Genomic DNA, 19221 nt, shown 5'->3' on the forward strand with positions numbered 1-19221 from the left:
TGAGAAGTAAAATCACTGAAAGAATTAGTGCTGCTCTAACTCAAACCAGGACATGGGCCTTCTTGGCTCTTTGTGTTTAAAAGAAAGCACCACCTGGGCATGCTTCCTGCTGAACCACACTGCCCTAGAGCAGTCAGAGAGGCAAGAGGGGCTCATTCCCAAGAGGCTACTTTTGTGAATATGCAGGAAAGTGAAGTTTTATTGTAATGTCTTCACAGCACCTGTTGTAAGTGGTACTCTTACTCACTGGAATGCCTTTTTGCTGGGAACTTCCAGCTCACGTGTTCTAAATCAAAGGTGTGCTAGCTCCATTGGTTTTTAAAATGCAGGTTTTGCTCTTGGCATGTTACTTGTTCCCATGTTTGTGCACCTCCCCCTGCAGGTGCAATAGCTGTCCAGCCCCATCCTGCTGTGTGCAGGTAACCCACCAGCTGCTGAGACAGCCTGTGGCAGTGGTTTTTTCTGCAAGTAGCCCAAAGAGTGGATACATCATTGTTCTACAGTGCATCCCTGCAAGCATGTTCTCTTCTGAATCTGCTTGCATCTGCTGTGCCCCCTGAGTGTCTGGTGGGTGACTCAGCTGCCTTAGCCCCTGGTTCATCAAGGCCTTGGTGATCCTTTGAACCAAGACATCAAAGGTGATTTTGTGCAAGTTACCATTTTTTCTCTTTAAAACATGAGGGGTTATGTCTCAACAGCTGGCAAAACAGGAGGTTTAAGTAGCCGCACTTCAGGGCAGAAGATGAACAAGAGGCAGAGAAGGAAGCTGGGGCTTGCTCTTTTGAGTGTCCATCATCTTTCATTTACTTTATGTGCTAAAAAGTAATCTCAAAGCATGGCAGAGGGAAATTTAGGAGTTTAAGGAGATAGCAAATGTAGCAAATTTGTGGCTCTGATCTCACTGAAGTCATGAACCTAGTGACAGCTACCACTCAGGAATTGTGCTGTAGGGTGGCTGTGGTTGATTGCTAATGGATATGACAGCAGGGTGATGGCCAACAACAGCACAGCACTTGCCAATCCATTCTGTTGTTACTGCACTAGAGAGGTAACAGCAACTGCTTGTACAGGCATGAAAGATCTGGTCAAAGATTAGTCTGTCACAGTTAGCCAAGAGTCACTCAGGAGATAGAGAGATGATGTGGCTGCTGGAGTCCCTTACCCTTCATGCCATGTGTAGGTGGCCCTGGGCATATGTGTTGAGGCATGTGTGTTTCTGTGCTTGCTAGTATGGGAGCAGGAGCAGGTAACATAAGTTCCTGCAAGCATTTCACAAATAACTGCCACCTCCCTGTTCTGTAAGATCACCTGCTGGGCTTTGCTATGCTGGTTTCACTGGCATCACATGAGCAGGAAGAGCCAACTCTGCCAGGAAAGTTGTATTTTTAATATTACTGAAATGTCCTGGGAGCGTGCCTCCGGTGCAGACGCTGTAGCTGCTTCCTGGACCCCAGCCCTGAGGAGCCCAAACAGGCACTGCTGGTGTATTTTGACTTGAGTCCCATGATGGAGTGCTGGATCTGGCAAACTGCAGCTGAACACTTACCAGTTCCCTCAATTAGCAAGGCTTCCTGACTTTGGTTTAATCCGTTGCTTATTAATGGCACACAACTCTTTGATCAAAAAGACTTGCACTGATTTGAATTAAGGTTGAGCAAGAACCCAATGACATGAAAGGCTGTATCAGGAGAAGCAGCTGCTGCTCCCCGAAGGATTCCTTAACCCTCGTGACCAAAATCCATAGTCACAGGTGTCTCAGTCCACTGGTTGTAGCAGATGAGAGGGATCTTTTGGTGATCCCCTGAATGAAACCAAGGACTCAAGCAGCTGGATGAGAAAGGCACTTGAATTTAATTTCATTTACATGTGCAGAGGGAAAAGTTAGAAATAGAGAAAAGGAGGAAAAGCAAGGAAGAGCAAAAGCAGCAATAGTCACCACTGCGGATTCACCAACAACTTACAGGTACTATGAATTCTTCTCTTGTCTGCTTTTGGTGGGGGGACTGCCAACTTCATTCAGTTGCTTTCATGGTTGTACAGCCTTTCCAATCTCATAGGTGGTGGCGCTTCCTCAACTGGTTGCCACAGTCGTGGCACATTCAACTCACTCAAACACCACCCTGTGGGGTTTTTTTGCATGCTGTCTGGCTCTAAACTACCTGCACCGGTCAGCTATGGGGACTTTCTGTCTGAAGACCCCTCAAAGACCATTAACCCTTTCCATGACCTCTGGGTGTGGTTGTGCAGTAAGCTCCCACTTGCATTACAACACTCTTGAATGCAGAACTTGGGTTTTGTGCTGTAAGCTCCAGCTTGGATTACAGCAACCCGCAGTTTTGTCAGGTTATCAGTTCCATCCTGTCCAACGATTTTGGTTGCTGTCGTAACAACATTGAGACAGATATCTTGGTTCTCCACAGTGGGTGAAGTGTATTTATTCACAAGCTGGAGGAAACTCGAGTAATCCTTTGCTGGCAAAATAGCTCTGCTGAAATAAAAGCAGGCAGCACAGACTACGTAGAGAGCTCCAGTTCTTTCAGGGTGAGCATCAGGAAGGGAACAAGTCCTTCCTACAAAAGAGTGAAGCCACAAGCAGGTAAGTCTTGGCTTCACTTCTGATTAACACTGTGAGATATTGCTGGGGTGAGTAGCTACACCTGTGTCTGCAGTTTTTAATAACTGTGTCTTCATTAACTCTAACCATGCCTGTTTTCATCTCTTAAGAGGGAGACAGCTTCAGAAGATGACTCTGTGTAGATGAAGAATGATTTTAAGAGATTGGAACAATCAAGTAACATGCAAAGTCAAAGTTTCTAGAGTAATGAAATCTAGGGTGCACTCTCAAGGGGAATGAGTGACACAAGCGTAATTTGGAGAGCTGAGAAAAACAGAGAGGAGCAAGAGAATTCCTAACTATTTGCAAAGTTGCAGTAACAATCAGAGCTATTGTCAGAGCACATGCCTGGAGGTAACAGAAGACAATTATTTAAATACCACATTCATGTACGAGGTATGCCCCATGCCTTGATCTGCTCTCACAATTACGCTATGTCGATAAAAGATATACACTATAAAAAGAAGTGGTAGGAGTTGCATCAGAGGAGACCAAAGCACTGGAAAAGGAGACAGGAAGACATCCCAGACGGAAACACTGGGGTTGGGCATCAGCCAGAGGTACAGGGGTGCATGGCTGCCTTTGGATAACTTTGCTGCAAGATTTTGCTTTGCAACCCAGCAGTATTAGAAACAAGCAAAGTGCGTGTTGGGGACAGGCTTTTTGTGTTGTGGAACTTTTGTGTTGCTGGCTAGCAATAAATATAAGCACCTGCTAGGTGCACCACTCATTAACAGCATCTACAAAGCCTTTGAGATGTGTCTTTTCCTAGCTGACTGATGTCTGGAAAGGTAGACATGGGGAATATTGAAACGGTGTGTTGGAGGTGAGAGATGTGATACTTGTGCTGATAGAAGTCATTGGGAGAGAAATAAGAGATGGTGAAAATTGTGGTGAGAGGTAGTATTCTCATCTCTGCCATTCTGGCTGGTGCCACCAATGATCTGGCACCCATGGTATGCTCACTAGGAAAGCAGAATGTGATCTTTTTCTCTCTTGTTTCAACAAAGCAAATGCTTCATTCCTCTGAATGGCTTTATTTTACTTTGCCACAGCCTGTAATTTTACTTTGCCACAGTCATCAGTAGAAAAGCGATGAATGGGAAATGTGTCTTTCTCCAAAGATGAAAATTCCTTTAGAAAAAAAATGCTTTGGAAAAATATTTTGCAGAAAAATAGATGATACACCACACCCCACACCCCCCCCCCAGCTGTGAACCATTTGCTTTTCTTTTAAAGTGAAAGCAGTTAAAATGATCATAAATCAGAATTTTTTCTTTTGAATATGTCTTCCAGCTGAAAATGCTGTGGAAAAAAATGCATGTTGTTCTACATGATCCTCGCATCCAAATTACCATTTGGGTTAAAAGAAGGCAAGTTGAGAGTAATGTCAAAAATGTTGTGAGACTAAGGAGACAGACAATTTGTGATGAAATGAGATGATGTGGGCAGCTCGGGCTGGGAGGCCAAGGAAAGTTGAGAAGGGTCTTCAAGGTGCCTACAACCACTTTGCTTGTGATGCAGTGACTTTGTCAGGAGCTTGATATGGAATTGCTGTCTGTCTCACCAGACATCTTTGAATTTGTCTCTGTCTTAGGGCTGTGATTTCTTAATCTCCATATTTGGATTGATAGTGACTATGATAGGATAACACTAGGTCTGTCCTGGCTATTTACTTATCTGGGAAAAAAATGTTCATCTTGTGAATCATTCAAGCATGAGTAAACAAAAAGAAAAAAGCTCATTAAGGTCATGCAGAAAAGAAAAAAACAGGGGGGGAAAAAAAGAAATGCATTGCTCTCACGTGCAGGTTTGAGACTGATTCCTCCCAGGTGGCTTCTTGCCTCACTGAGTGACCACCAGCAGCAACCTGCCTTCTGCTTCCACACTGTGTTGTAGAAAGTAGGACTGGGAGAGGTGCCTTATCCCAAAGATACTTTGGCTTGCTGCTCAGCTTGAACTGTGGCCCCATGACAAGCCTGCCCTTTTCCTCACCTTGCTGGTCCAGCTACTGGGGGAGAACCACCAACACCTAGCTCTTCTGAGCAAGGCAGGGTGGGGGAAACCAGTCACCATATTCCACCTTCACCTCCCCCAGACAACAAAATATGACATACAGCAAAGTCAAAACCCAAGTCTTAAAAACCAAGCAAGATGTTGCCATCCTGCAGTATCCATGGCAAGACTCCCTGGCCAAAGCCCTTCTCAGGGCTTGCTGTGGGCTGCAGCTTGCAGCTGTCTGTTGAGACAGGGATCAGGCTTTGCATATTTGAGGTGAGGCCCCCTGAGTGGAGAGCCAGTGATTTCACACACAAAAAGGTTTGAGGCACAGCTGGGAATAGTAGCCAAGTCTTAATGATGTCAATACGCCTTAATCACAAGAACATTTTTTTCCTCATCGTTCAGAGACTTGTACTACAAACACCTCTCTCGCATCTTCTATTAACCTCCTCCTTTAATCACCCATGACATGCATTTGTCTCTAAATTAGGGAAGACTGTGATAGCTTTTGGGGTGACTAAATGGTGCAATGCCTTGGTTACCCTCCCTCGCTCTCATGACATGAGAAAAATATTGAGCAGGGATTTTCCCCCATCACATGTTCTGCTGCTGGCACCGTGAACCAAAACGTTCAGAAGAGCTTTGGTCTGTGCCTCCTCATTCCTGTGACTGCTGACTGAATACAAAATGTAAAAGGTTACCTGCTTGGTGCAGATAACATCAACTATTGCACATTTTTAATCACCACCAAAACCAGCAGCCGGGTTTATTAGGCCAGCACTGGAAAAAGCGACACCAACCCAGGTCTTGCAATATTTTCCTTAGCAGGTGTGTCAATGTGATGAACTGGGGAGTTTCACATAGGTGTCATCCAGCTAGGTGTAAATATTGAGCTGACTGACTGAGGAAAAGGAGTTCTAAAGATTCCTCAGATTACAGAGACAATTGTTTCACTGTACACATACTAAAAGCTTCCACTGTCTGCTTGCTTATTCAGGGCTTCATCTTGAAATTGGAAGTGAAATGATGTCTGCTTGCATGAGGGAGAGAGGGAGGGAAACAGCAAAGAAACCTTTTAAGGCCAGTCATTTGCTTGTATTTTACCTATATTTTATAAGTACCAAAATGGCCAAGTTTTGCCAGATCATTTGAAAAGGGATGTGGAGTGAAGATAAGAAATGCTATTTTCAAATGGCTACCAGGAATAAGTTTTAGTTTTTAGACCAGACAGAATATTTTCACATTAGTTTTTCATTCCTAACAGGAAATTTTTCATGTGATCTCTAAATTGTGGTAGGAGGAAGAGAAGGAGGAACCTGCAAACTACAGGCTTGTCAGCCTGACCTCAGTGCCAGGCATTATGGAGCAGATCATCTTGAGTGCAATCACAGCAGGAGGCTCAGGGGAGTCCTTATTGCTATCTACAACTACCTGAAAGGAGGTTGTAGCCAGGCGACGGGTTGGTCTCTTCTCCCAGGCACCCAGCACTAGAACAAGAGGACACAGTCTCAAGCTGCACCAGGGGAAGTTTAGGCTTGAAGTGAGGAGAAAGTTCTTCACAGAAAGAGTAATTGGCTGGTGGAATGGGCTGCTCAGGGAGGTAGTGGAGTCACCGTCCCTGGAGGTGTTCAAAAAAGGATCGGATGTGGCACTTGGAGCCATGGTTTAGTTGTCAGGTGGTGTTAGGTAATAGGTTGGACTTGATGATCTCAAAGGTCTTTTCCAATCTGGTTGATTCTGTGAACTTTTAAACAGCTTAACATGGCAGATGTTTCAGTGACATCTGTCAGCCCCTTAGTCTCTGTAACAGGGTTACAGAGTCCAGGAGGCTAGAACACCACCAAAATGTTGCAGAGGATAAAGGCAGAGTGAATATGATATTTTTATCCACAACCATTTTGTTTAGAATAGAATAGAATTAACCAGGTTGGAAGAGACCTTTGAGATGAAGTCCAACCTGTCACCCAACACCATCTAATCAACTAAACCATGGCACCAAGCACCTCATCAAGTCTCTTCCTAAACACCTCCAGTGATGGTGACTCTACCACCTCCCTGGGCAGCCCATTCCAATGGCCAATCACTCTTTCTATGAAGAACTTCCTCCTAACCTCCAGCCTAAACCTTCCCTGGTGCAGCTTGAGACTGTGTCCTCTTGTTCTGGTGCTGGTTGCCTGGGAGAAGAGATCAACCCCCATCTGGCTGCAACCTCCCCTAAGGTAGTTGTAGAGAGCAATAAGGTCTTCCCTGAGCCTCCTCTTCACCAGACTATATAACCTCAGCTCCCTCAGCCTCTCCTCATAGGGCTTATGTTCCAAACCCCTCACCAGCTTTGTTGCCCTTCTCTGGACACATTCTAGCAACTCAATATCCTTCTTAAATTGAGGGACCCAGAACTGGACACAGTACTCAAGGTGTGGCTTAACCAGTGCTGTGTACAGGGGCACAATGACTTCCCTACTTCTGCTGGCCTTCTTGGCCACCTGGGCACAGTACTGGCTCATGTTCAGCCTACTATCAACCAGTATCCCCAGGTCCCTTTCTGCCTGGCTGCTCTCCAGCCACTCCAACCCCAGCCTGTAGCACTGCATGGGACTGTTGTGTCCAAAGTGCAGCACCTGGCACTTGGAGTTGTTAAATGCCATCCTGTTGGACTCTGCCCATCTGTCCAGCCTGTCAAGGTCCCTCTGCAGAGCTCTCCTACCCTCTGACAGATCAACACCTGCCCCCAGCTTGGTGTCATCTGCAAATTTACTAATGGTCGACTGGTTGAACAGGATGGGGCCCAACACTGATCCCTGGGGCAACACCACTAGTGACTGGCTGCCAGCTGGATGTGGCACCATTCACCACCACTCTCTGGGCTCGGCCCTCCAGCCAGTTCCTAACCCAGCACAGAGTGCTGCTGTCCAAGCCATGGGCTGACAGCTTGGCCAGGAGATTGCTGTGGTGGACGGTGTCAAAGGCCTTGCTGAAGTCCAGGTAGACTACATCCACAGGCTTCCCCACATCCACCAGGCAGTCACTTGATCATAGAAAGAGATCAGCTTGGCCAGGCAGGACCTGCCCCTCCTAAATCCATGTTGGCTGGGCCTGATCCCTTGGCCATCCTGTAAGTGCTGTGTGAGCAGCTGTTGTTGAGGGAGAATTTGGTGTATTCTACTTGAAATTGCTTGATGAGTCAGTGCTGTGCCAAGCAGGGTGCAAGGTGCCACACGAGAAGGTGCCACGTGGCAAAATGACTGGGAAATGGTGAAGCTAGGATGTTTTGAACAAGGCTTTTGAGGCTCATTTCCACATTTTTCCATCTGAGAAGGCTGTGCTGCCATCCAATGTCACCTGAACAGGCTGGAGCATCAGGCAGAGTACAGGCATGTGTAGAGTCTGCACCTGGAGAGTAATAGCCCCATGCACCAGTACAGTTTAAGAGCTGACCTTCTGGAAAGCAGTTCTGAGGAGTAGGACCTGGGAGTCCTGATGGACAACAGGATCACCATGAGCCACCAATATGCTCTTGTGGCCAAGAAGGCCAAAGATATCCTGGGGTACATGAACAAAAGTGTATCTAGAAGGTTTGAGGGGAGTTGTCCTCCCCTCCTACTCTGCCCCAGTGACGCTGCATCTGGAGTACTGTGTCCACTTCTGGGATCCCCAGTTCAGGAGAGAGTACAAGGGAGAAGACTGAGAGGAGAACTTATCAATGCTTTTATGTATCTGAAGGATGCCAAGAGGATGGGGCCAGACTCCTCAGTGTTGCCCAGTGATAGAACAAAGGACAATGGGTGCAAACTAGAACACAGGAGCTTCCACCTAAACATAAGGAAAAAATTCTGTACCTTGAACACTGGAACAGGCTATGCAGAGAGGTTGTGGAATCTTCTGTGAAGACTTTGAAAACCTACCTGGACATGTTCCCATTCAACCTGATCTAGGAGAGCCTGCTTTAGCAGAGGGCTTGAACTAGATGTTCTCCAGAGGTCCCTTCCAAATTCCACCATTCTGTGATGCTGTGAAATGGGAGATGGTGGGAAGAGAAAGTTTTGTTAAGGTTCAGTTGGGTCAGTGGATGAATTCTTGAGACAAATACACAATGGATGCTGCACATGGAGATTTCCTGCCTTTGTGGGAGCCACATGGATGCCAGGCTGCTGCCAAACCCCATTTTCCCATGGAGGCAAGAGTAGCTCTGTGTTTTCCAGATCATGATACGATGAAGTCAGCGTTGTGCCCCCGAGCCTCAGGTCCCAAATATGGCAGCCACGTGACGTAGCACTTTAACCCAATAGAAACTCACTCTTCCAGCTCAAACATGGTTTAACAGGTTTTGGGAAGTTTTACTGGTGTTGTGCTATGTGTTCTCATTTAGACTTTAGACTGATGGTGTTTGCCTGCACAGAGCCACTCACTGACTGGCTTCTCAGGGTCATTTTTCTTGGAAGGCAAGGGATATATTTGATGAATGAATTGCTTGGACATAACCTTGGCTATGTGACTCCTTGCCAAACATGCCTGAGGCCAGGGAGCTGGGAAGTTCCTGGGTCCTCAGTCCTGGTGTTTCCACTTGCAGTGATTACTGCCTCCTCCCATGTATTTTGAAGCACATTAATGATAATTAATTACCTATAAACCTTATCATCAGCTCATATACTAGGAAACAATGCCCATGTGAAGATGGTAATCCATAGAATTTGTGTTATGGCAGGTACTGGCTGGAAAAAATGTGCTGAGGTGGACAGGCGCATCAGCAATGGCAGCAGCTCCATTAGCATTGACTGAGGCATCGAGTAGGCCTTTCTTTTCTAGGAGCTGAATAGTGAAGGCTCTTGTTTACATCCCATGCTGCAGCAGAGACAGAACAGACCCAGGAGCTGAGCTACCTGCTCTTCAGGGCATCAACAGATTCTGAACACAAACATGAGGGACTGGACACTCTGTCTTAGGGTGGTGGCAGAGTGGTTGGTGTCCCTGTGGGCACTCTGCTGCAACAGGGATGGGGGAAAGGGCAGCCAGGGCATGAACACCCCCTGGAGAAGCATGTGCCCAGGACATGAGCTTCGTAGACAGCTTTGCTCCTGAAGCAGCAACTGGGGTAATTACAGCCTGTAGTCTGGCACAGGGTGAAATTCACAGTCTGTGGCAGGGTTTGGATCCATGGCTATGTTTGTGAAGAGGCTGATGAAGATTAAATGCTTGGAGGGAAAACAAAGCAGCAAATTTCAAAGGCTTTCCCCAGTATTTGCATATTCATGTTGACTCAGTGTGGGAACAGGCAACTTGGTCTAGAGCAGCCTTGGTGGCAAACTGTAGTTAGCATTATGAGTGTGTATACATCTTTCTATGGAGCAAGTCAATACAACTATGTCAATAAGGCAGAGCCTTGTTCTTTCACAAAAAGGCTTCTGATTCATTGGTACTGCTGCCCACTGCATCCCTCTCAGAATCTAGGGGAATCTTGAGATCACCAATCCCCAGATGACATCTTGGTCCCAGCTCAGGCCCATGTCCCCAACACTCCATTGCCTAGGTACCTCAGCAGCAGCTCTCTTTTAAACTCTCTTTCCTAGGATAAGAAGCAGCCTTGACAACTTAAACTCAGTTCCAGCCATGAAGTTGTGGCAATGCCACAGAAACCTCCAAAATTGGTTTGTCATGGGATTTAGAGGGCTTTGCCAGTTTTACAAACTGGTTTAAAGCATGAAAAACCCACACAGTGATCTCTTTTCATTAAAGCCATTACCAACTCTCTTCTCCTCAGACCATGTGTTCTTCCATCAAAATTGAATCTGTTGTGAAGGAGAAGAATAGGATTGGAGAGTGTCCAGTCTGGGAAGAAAGGGAGAATGTGCTCGTCTATGTAGACATTAATTCACAGAAAGTTTGTCGCTGGAGCCCGCTCACCAATGAAGTGCAGAGCGTGTCTGTGGGTAAGAGCCGCTTTATTCCGGTAGCCTTCTTTGTCAGCCCCTGTGCATCTCTCCCAGCAGTGGTGGTCTCTATTATTTTCCATGGGGCCACATGTCCTGTCCTCCCATTGTGTGTTGCAAAGCCTGAGCCAGCCAAGCAGAGGGTACTGTGCTCAGGTATGAAGGGCCATGCAGATGTTGCCCTTGCTAAGACCAAATGGGAAGGCATATTTTATTTGGGGCTTGCAAAGGAAATGGTAGAGTTCTAATGGCTATTCCTGTCCAGAAGGCGGAAAGATCCTGAAAATATAGTGCCAGAGAGATGTGTTAATGATTCCAGGGAAGAAGGATCTTAGCATCAGCTCAGCCCTTCCTGCATCAGGGATGTCCCAGTCAAGACTAAATGAACTAAGCAGTGTGGGGAGGGGTAGGGCTGACTGATGGCCCTGGAGCCACCCACCATCTCCCACTCCTTCTAACCCACAGACGCCCGCGTCAGCTCCGTGGCACTGCGGCAGTGTGGGGGCTATGTCATCACCCTGGGGACCAGGTTTGCCTTTCTGAACTGGGACACCCAGGCAGTCACCACCATCCTTGAGGTTGAGCAAGACAAACCCAACAACAGGTTCAATGATGGCAAAGTGGATCCAAAGGGGAGGTTTTTTGCTGGTAAGTTCATGTCAGAAATTTCCCCCAGATAAAAGAGAAACTAATTACAGTGTACTTTAAGTAGTGTATTTCATTCCATGTTCTTAATTCTTCTTCTGATTGCCCTGCAAAAAAACCACTGTCATGAACATGACCCAGCTTGTGAATGCTCTGCTCAGTTACTACTGGATGGAGGAGGGCAAGGGAACTCACATCCTCTCACCTAAAGGACGGCAGAAACTATTGACAAGGATTATCTGGCAGGAAGGCTCCTTACCTACTTGGCAGATGATGTTTTTCAAACACCTGCTGCCACAGGAAGTGAAAAGACAGGGAAAGGCTCATGCAAGTGAGAAGGTTTCTGGATGTGTAGAGGAGGATGCAGCTTCTAGAGCAGAAGATGAGCTGCACCCTTCACATACAGCTTCCCCGAGTTAGCCCAGGTGAAACAGGGATGTGGGGAGAGATCCTTGGCCTTCTGAAGACAAGAAGAATGTCTGATGGGAATTAAAATATCTCTGTATTTGTTTTGCCAGCCAGCCTTTTGTTCTTATTTAGTATTTGCCAAAACCCGGGAAATGCATCTGACTCATGGTGATGTTCAAGGGCTGACATGTCTCTAGATTTAAGGGCAAGAATAAGAGTGTAAAGCCTGCTCTGCACACCCATTCATAGCTGTGCATGGTTGATCAATTCTTTTAACAGGGATTTTGGCCAAGTGTAAAACAAGCTCACAAGGTCTGCTAAAATGGAGGGCCAACAGAGACATTCGGTCACAGTACAAAGAAGGCATAAAAGCAGCTACTGAGTGCTTCCCTTCTCATTGCTGCAGAACTTTCTCCTTTGGGGAGAAAAGAAACTAAATAATGAAGGTAACACTGAGGCATAAATTCATTGAGGAAAATTCTGACTTCTGTAGTATTCTTCACTTGATTCTCAGAAAAGTGTGATTTTTGCACAGGTCACAGTCCATTTGAATAATGGAAGTAGCCTGCAAATAGCAGCAACAGAAAGAGTGCATTGTGCTTGTCTGCATTTGCCATGGTTTAGTTGTCTAGGTGGGTTGGATTGGTTGATGGGTTGGACGCGATGATCTTGAAGGTCTCTTCCAACCTGGTTTATTCTATTTCTATTTCTATCTTGGCTCCTGATGTGATCAAAATCTCAGCCGCTGGTGTGTTGTATAGCTCCTTTGAATCTTTGGTGTCTACAGCTTAAACCTCATGGTAACACCAAAATTCATCCTTTGGTTGGCCAGGATCAGCTCTGCGTGAGGCAGCTGCTCCTGACCTGCTGCTTTTCCTCCTTCTCATCAATCTGATGGGACTTGGTTTAGTCCCTTTCACCCTAGGACATCTTAAAAACACTTAGAGGAGGGTGTCGATCAAGCATGAGGAGCAAGCTTCTACTTTGTAACCAACACTCCCATTTCCATTTCAGGTACAATGGCTGAGGAGACGGCACCAGGGGTCCGAGCAAGGCGGCAAGGCGCTCTCTATACTCTTTTCCCTGATCATTCAGTAATAAAACAGTTAGACCAGGTGGACATCTCCAATGGTCTGGATTGGTCCCTGGACCACAGGACCTTTTTTCACATCGACAGCCTGGCATATGCTGTGCATGCCTTCAGCTATGATGAGCACACTGGAAAGATTGGTACACATGCTTTTCTAAATTTGGTGATATGCTGCACTATCACTTTCTGCAGCAAGAACTGGGCATGTAAGACACAGTGATTTATTTGAGGGTTCTCATATCTTCTGATTACAGCTTGTGAGCAAACTGACTGGGATTTTTTGTAAATTTAGATACACACCAGGTGTATTTGTTGAACAAAGTTTTGACAGTCCTTCAGCTTCCTTTCATCTCAATTAGGTGGCTCATAGTTAGACCCCTTCAAGGAGCTGCAGGGAAGAAGCCATTTATACTACAAGAGTCAGAATTAGCTTATAGGATGCTGTTTATTCTTGAGTGCCATCTACTGGAGTGCTCCAATTGTGCTAGCTCCATAACCACAAATACAGAATGTGCACGCACGTATAGCACAGAAATGTATTTAAAGAAGCAAGTTATCATTGTGACTGAGGTGTCCCAGTTCTGAAATTAAAACTGATGTTTGGCCAATTTCTCTTAAATTCATTTTCTGGACAGATATTTTTATAGCAAAAAACAACCAACCAACCAAAAGACAACATCACCACACTAAAACAACAACAAAACCCCAACACACCAACCAAAACTAAACAACCAACCAAATTTAAGTGTAAGCAAAATGGATGTAACCCGATTTCAAAATCCTGTAAAATAATTCTGTGCTGTATAAACCTGTTATACACCACGGGAATTTAAATGGCTGAACAGCCCTTCTACTCTAATGACTGTGAATTTTGTGTAATGGGTGAAAACTGTACAAAATAATTATACTCAGATTTAATTTTGTGAAGAAAATCTGTTTCTACAGATTTTAGGATGTAAGATTTATAAAGAAGATTTAATGCAACTTCCCCCCCAATACGAAAACATAATGAGTTTGAGCATCCTAGGCTTGGCTTTATGCTGGTGACTCTGTTTTTGGGTGGTGTAATGGCTGTAAGGGGGACAACTGCCTGTGAGCACTACTCTGTGGACTGTGCCTGTGCCATCAACCCAGCCCACCAACCCATCTACGCTGCAGCCTAGAGACCCAGCAGTGGGTGTCCAGGCTTAACCAAAGCTGGTAGTTTGGCTGGCCATTAAAAAGTAAAGTTCTTGATCTGTAGCTGGCAGACATTGCTTATTACCAACATTTAAACCCAAGTCACAATTTATGTGATGTGTTACCCATAAAAAGACATCAAGACTGCCATGAGCAGGGGATTGGACGTGGCACTTGGTGCCATGGTCTAGTCATGAGGTCTGTGGTGACAGGTTGGACTTGATGATCTTTGAGGTCTCTTCCAACCTTGGTGATACTGTAATACTGTGGAGTCTTTGAAATATTTTTGTGCTTGGGACAGGGGTCTTCTCTTCCCTTGGTAAAACAGGAGCCCTAATTCAGTACAGTCCCAAACTGCAATGGCTCTAGTAGGGCTTGTTTCTGCCAGGCTAAACTAGGCTTTTCACCCATCTGCAAAATGCATGTGTGATATACATTTTGTGGCACATCTTTCTTGGAAAATGTTTTTTCCTGTTTCCAAGAGCATGGAAGATGTTAGACTAGGGTCTGACACAGAACTGGTACCAGCCCAAATAACATTGACTTCCTAACTCTCCTTGCAGCATGCCCCAAACTTTTGTACCACCTAGAAAAGGAGGAGAAAATGCCTGATGGGATGTGCATAGATGCAGAAGGGAAGCTCTGGGTGGCCTGTATTGATGGTGGGAGAATCATTCGTATAGACCCAGAAACAGGTAAGGCCTCCACCAGCACATGCATATTGAGTGTCACCTACACATCACAAACATGAGAAGAAAGGCAGCCAGGAGAGATGGTTTGACGGTGAGATAGAAAGGTGGTGTTTTTGGATCATTTCTGCCCTGTGGACTGTTGTGAGTAGTGTTGGTCCAGGCCTCAATCACAAAGAGAGCACAGCTCTTCATGCTGCTTTCCAGAATTGGGCACCCCTGCTCCTCCAGTCTGCAGATGCAGCACACCCATTTCCTAGTAACACCTCTTGAAAAAAAAAAACCCAAACACTGCATATCTCTTGTGAGAAATATAAACCTTCAATTATCTAAGAAAAAAATTCTGGGTGTTGAAATGTTTAACGGGCCAGTGCTGTTAGGGAATGACAGCCGCCCCAGGCCAAGTGTCTCTGCATCTCCTGGCTTCACATATTCTATTGCTGCTTTCTCAGGGAAGAGGCTGAAAAATAGTTAAGGATGTGGCAGACACAATCATTTGATTTCTCCACAAACTGTCCTTTAAGCCATGGCCTCTGTCTGAAAGGGAGAAGCCTTCTGGGTATATTCCATACCTGTGCAATGTGCACTAATAGTACATTCATGTTTACATGCCTCCTCGAAAACAGTAAGGCATTAGGAAACAATTTCACGGTTTTATCAGGAAAAAGAATCCAAACCGTGAAGATGCCTACTCCAAGGATCACCTCTTGCTGCTTTGGTGGAAAAGACTACTCGGAAATGTATGTGACTTCTGCATATGATGGACTGGATGAGAAGACCTTAGCCAAGGAACCTCATGCAGGAGAGATTTTCAAGGTGAGCAGATTTTCTTTATTTCCATACATCAGATCTACCAAGACTCACACTCTAAGACTGAAGTGCCTCTGGCTGCCCTTGCTCATCCTACTTGCCTGATGGGCTGGTCCAGATATGTGCTTGTCCTCTGGCTGAGAGCAGCTGCCTTTGTGCAGCTGCTTATGCATTTGGAAAGATGACGTGTAGAAATTGCTAGTACTAGTATTGATTTATTGGTTAGCTGATGGTAGTATCCACCTGGGATCTGAAGGCGCACACCGCATTGGGATCTGCCTTGTGCAACGTATTCTGCAATATACTGAAAGAAATTAGGTCTTGCTCCTATTTCCTACTATCTTTTAATCTGCTTTGGAAATTTTGCTCCCTTCATTGTCAGTTTCTAACTATGCCAGGAAATCTAAATGTTTGCAGCACAAATTTCTCTTTTAAACATTAAATGCTGAAATTCACCAGAAGTAAATTTTGCATCACAATCCTAAAGCTTTTGGGATTTGGTTAGTCTGTTAGATGTGGTTTCTACATTTTGGGAAACTAATAATTCACATTTTTGTCCAGGGTTCTTGAAACCAGCATTTGTTTCTCTCTTCATTTTTCAGTCCATTAGCAAAAAGTACATGAGGAGAATACAATGCAGATCTTAATCAGCAGCTGCTATCATTCCTTGAAAGTTGAACACAGCAGGAAAGGGAAGAGTTATGAGGAAATGAAAAAAACAAAACTGTATTAGCAGTTGGGCAATAGGATGAAGACATGTGTCTGGAGAGATGGAGGTCTAGGCTGGGAACCTGGACCTTCTAGTTCAAAGCAGTGCTTTGAGCACAATTCTCATGGCTGAGAACTGATAGATTTCACCAGAAGAAGAATTTCAGAGCCCTCAGGAGAATGAAATGAGCCATGTCTTTTTTATCTTTGTTCCTTCATTCTCCAGTTCTAGAAGGGGATTTGTATTTTCCAAACATTTGTCTAGCATGGGTAAAGCATATCCATAATAACCTGTTTGTTAATGTGGAGATAAGGACCACGTGTAAGGGTTGCAGACAATGTGTATATTAGCAAAATTATTGAATGGTGCTTGATAATCTTAAAGACCTTCAACATTTCCAAGGAATTCCAAGAAATGACTCTTTCTGGGCTCCTCTCGAAGTGGAGGGCCTTCTTAGGGGTAGTTTGCTATGATGTTTGCTGTATCTCATTCAAATGTCTTCGTTGTACTCAGTTGGAGATTTATCTGTTTCTTTTTTTCTTTTTTTAAAAACAGATAACAGGCCTGGGTGTGAAAGGCATCCCACAGAATTACTATGCTGCTTGAACGTTGGTGCCAAATAATGAGAAATCCTTAGAGTAACTCTGATAAGAAGTTCAATGAACCGCAGAATTTATATGTGTGAGGGTTTCTAAACACACATTTGAGAGCTGGCTTGGAACTGAAGTTATTCCTTCTTCTGTGAGCTCATGGCTTGATGCAGTTGGCTAGAGTGGTAAAGTTAGTCTGTGTTACATCTTGATAGCTTTGGTGACTTTGCATAAATCTCTTTTGAGCTTGAGCTTAGTTTTATTGACCTTGCTGATGACCAGGTCTGGATCAAGGCTGCATGTTTCCCAAAGCAAACCTGACTCTTGCTTTACCCTTTCATGTTACAGTGATGTACCAGCAGTAATATGACTGATTTCAATAAACATTTTAAGTGTGATGACTTGAACTGGACTGCTTTCTGGCTGTGGGACTCCCCCTGAGGTGTTCTTTGATGATCAGACCTACTTGTAGTATCCAGACTCTATTATTAGATCCTTGCTAGCCTGCTTCCCTTTGCTTTGAAAAAATCCTTTTAAAATGTGCTTATGTTTTTGGGTTTTTTCCTCCTGCATTCAGATGTTACCATGAAAATGTTGAGTAACCACACACAGCCAGGGTACAAACAGGCTGTGAGCTACAGGATGGCCTGTGATGCCAAAACTGGGTATTCCACAGAGCTGTCAGGTCAGGGGTTATATTTGCCCCAATACACATGGACTTTCCTTTGCTTTGCAATTCTTCTTATTGCATGTGTGGCTTCATCTTATTCTCTTACTTATAATGTTCCTCCTCTCCTATTTCAAGTAATTTTCTCCTTATTCCCCTTATATTTTCTTTTTCTTCTTTTCCCCCTGAGCTCCTCTCTGTACTTGGAGTAATCTCACTTTTTGTCAATCTTCTTCTGTCTCTTTGTGAACCATGTTGCTTAGTATTGAGTTTGAAGTCCTTGTCCCTGCTTTCAATGCTGTATGGATCTACCCAGTTTCCTCACTGTCTTACCCTCACCTCCTCTTTCCTTTCAAAGAGGGCAAATCTGGCCTATCAACATTTCTCCCTTTGTCTAAACTGTGCAGGGTTTTCTCCCACACCACTGATTATATCAAACTTGACTCTTAAACTTGAGTTTTCCCTAAAGACCTCAGTACATCTGCAGTGAGCCAGAACCTGTCCAAAAGCTGGCCAGACTGAGAAGGTAAAGAGTAGAAGTGGAAAAGTTGTTCACCTCTCCCTGTTGTTTCTACTTCACGTTCTGCAGACAGAGCAGAAATAGCATCTTGCGTGCAAACAAATGAAATGCACTTTGGAAAATGCTGGCAGATGGACTTGTGTAAAAACAAGAGAATGCTGTGAATGGGGTCTGTCAGTGTATCCTGACTTTGTGCAAACCTGGGCCCCAACAAGGCTATAGTTGTTTTGTACAGCTCCATGACTTTCCATTAATTTCCTAGTGAACCAGAGCTGATTATAGCTCAGTGCTGCAGAAAGCACAATGTCAATGTGTATTTTTAGAGGCTGTTTAAATAGAGACCAAATGATTTGCTGTTATCACTGAACCATTGTGGTCCTTTATTTCATTTGAGAGATCTTTCTACCTGTTGATATCCAGTGAAATAATAGAATAGAATGGAAGGCACCTCAGAGATCATGTACCCCAAACTCCCTACCATGGGCAGAGACACCCCTCAACTAGACTTTGGTGCTCAAGGTCTCATCCAACCTGGCCTTGAACAGCCCCAGGTAGGAGGCATCCACAGCCTCCCTGGGCAGCCTGTTCCAGAGTCCCACCACCTTCGTACTGAAGAACTTCTTCTGAAGAACACTAAACCTACTCCCCCTCAGCTTAAAACCATTCCCTCTTCTTCTGTTGCTAGGTAACCTTATGAAAAGTCTCTCTCCAGCCTTTCTGTAGGATCCCTTCTGGCTACAAGGTCCACCCCAGAGTCTTCTCTAGGCTGAACAACCCCAGCTCCCTCAGCCTATCCTCACAGCAATGGTGTTCCAGCCCTTGGATCATCTTCATGGCCCTCCTCTGGACTTGCTGCAACAGCACTGTGTCCTTCCTATGGTGGTGACATCACAACTAGATACAATATTTGAGGTGGGGGTCTCACAAGAGCAGAGTAAAGAGGAAGAATCACCCCTCTTGTCCTGCTGGCCACACTCCTCTTGATGCAGCCTAGGGTACAATTTTCCCACAATAACCCACACATGGAGGAGAGAGAAACTGGTTGGATGTCACTGTAATAGGTGATGGCCAAAGCGACAAAAACATACACTCATGGCAAGCAGAGTAAGAAGACAAAGATTCCCTTTATTCCAGCAAAGCAACACATATTTGTGTGTATGTTATGTTAGTGTGGCTGGGTGGGATTGGTTAACAAACTTTTCTCAAGATTCTTACTGGTTAGTGATAGCATGGCTATGGTTACTTGTTAAGCTAGCCCAGGTGGCTCCTATCTCAATCTTGTGGTTTCTCATTCTCATTCAGTCCAGGGACTTAAGGGCACAATACTCTTCTCATAGGAACACAGTGATGTTTTCAAGGTTGAACTCTTCCTGGC

General features: G+C 45.0%; 1 protein-coding gene across 4 annotated transcripts; it reads left to right on the top strand.

The window, feature by feature from the left end:
* Window positions 1-894: 894 nt before the first annotated feature.
* Window positions 895-17247, top strand: LOC137442386 (regucalcin-like). Of its 4 annotated transcripts, none has more exons than XM_068141079.1 (8): window positions 895-1963; window positions 2421-2541; window positions 10371-10539; window positions 11005-11187; window positions 12607-12822; window positions 14425-14556; window positions 15212-15366; window positions 16625-17245. In XM_068141079.1, the coding sequence occupies exons 3-8, from the start codon at window positions 10374-10376 to the stop codon at window positions 16673-16675; spliced, it is 903 nt and encodes a 300-aa protein (XP_067997180.1). In that variant the 5' UTR covers window positions 895-1963; window positions 2421-2541; window positions 10371-10373; the 3' UTR covers window positions 16676-17245. The 4 variants fall into 4 exon arrangements, with proteins under 4 accessions (XP_067997180.1, XP_067997190.1, XP_067997171.1 ...); XM_068141060.1 differs by having other exon boundaries at window positions 897-1963; window positions 2421-2596; window positions 16625-17091; XM_068141089.1 differs by lacking the exon at window positions 12607-12822 and having other exon boundaries at window positions 2421-2596; window positions 16625-17247.
* Window positions 17248-19221: the final 1974 nt, after the last annotated feature.

This window comes from Melanerpes formicivorus, unplaced genomic scaffold (assembly GCF_026170545.1).
Source record: "Melanerpes formicivorus ecotype bairdi unplaced genomic scaffold, bMelFor1.0.p_v2 SCAF_1, whole genome shotgun sequence".
NCBI lineage: Eukaryota > Metazoa > Chordata > Aves > Piciformes > Picidae > Melanerpes > Melanerpes formicivorus.

What these genes read in the sequence shown, in the direction of transcription:
- LOC137442386 (XM_068141079.1), top strand. Translation starts at nt 10,374, where the DNA reads ATGTGTTCTTCCATCAAAATTGAATCTGTTGTGAAGGAGAAGAATAGG. An exon ending in AAAGGGGAGGTTTTTTGCTG is followed by an intron (nt 11,188 to 12,606) that starts GTAAGTTCATGT and finishes TTTCCATTTCAG; the next exon opens with GTACAATGGCTGAGGAGACG. An exon ending in TCGTATAGACCCAGAAACAG is followed by an intron (nt 14,557 to 15,211) that starts GTAAGGCCTCCA and finishes CGGTTTTATCAG; the next exon opens with GAAAAAGAATCCAAACCGTG.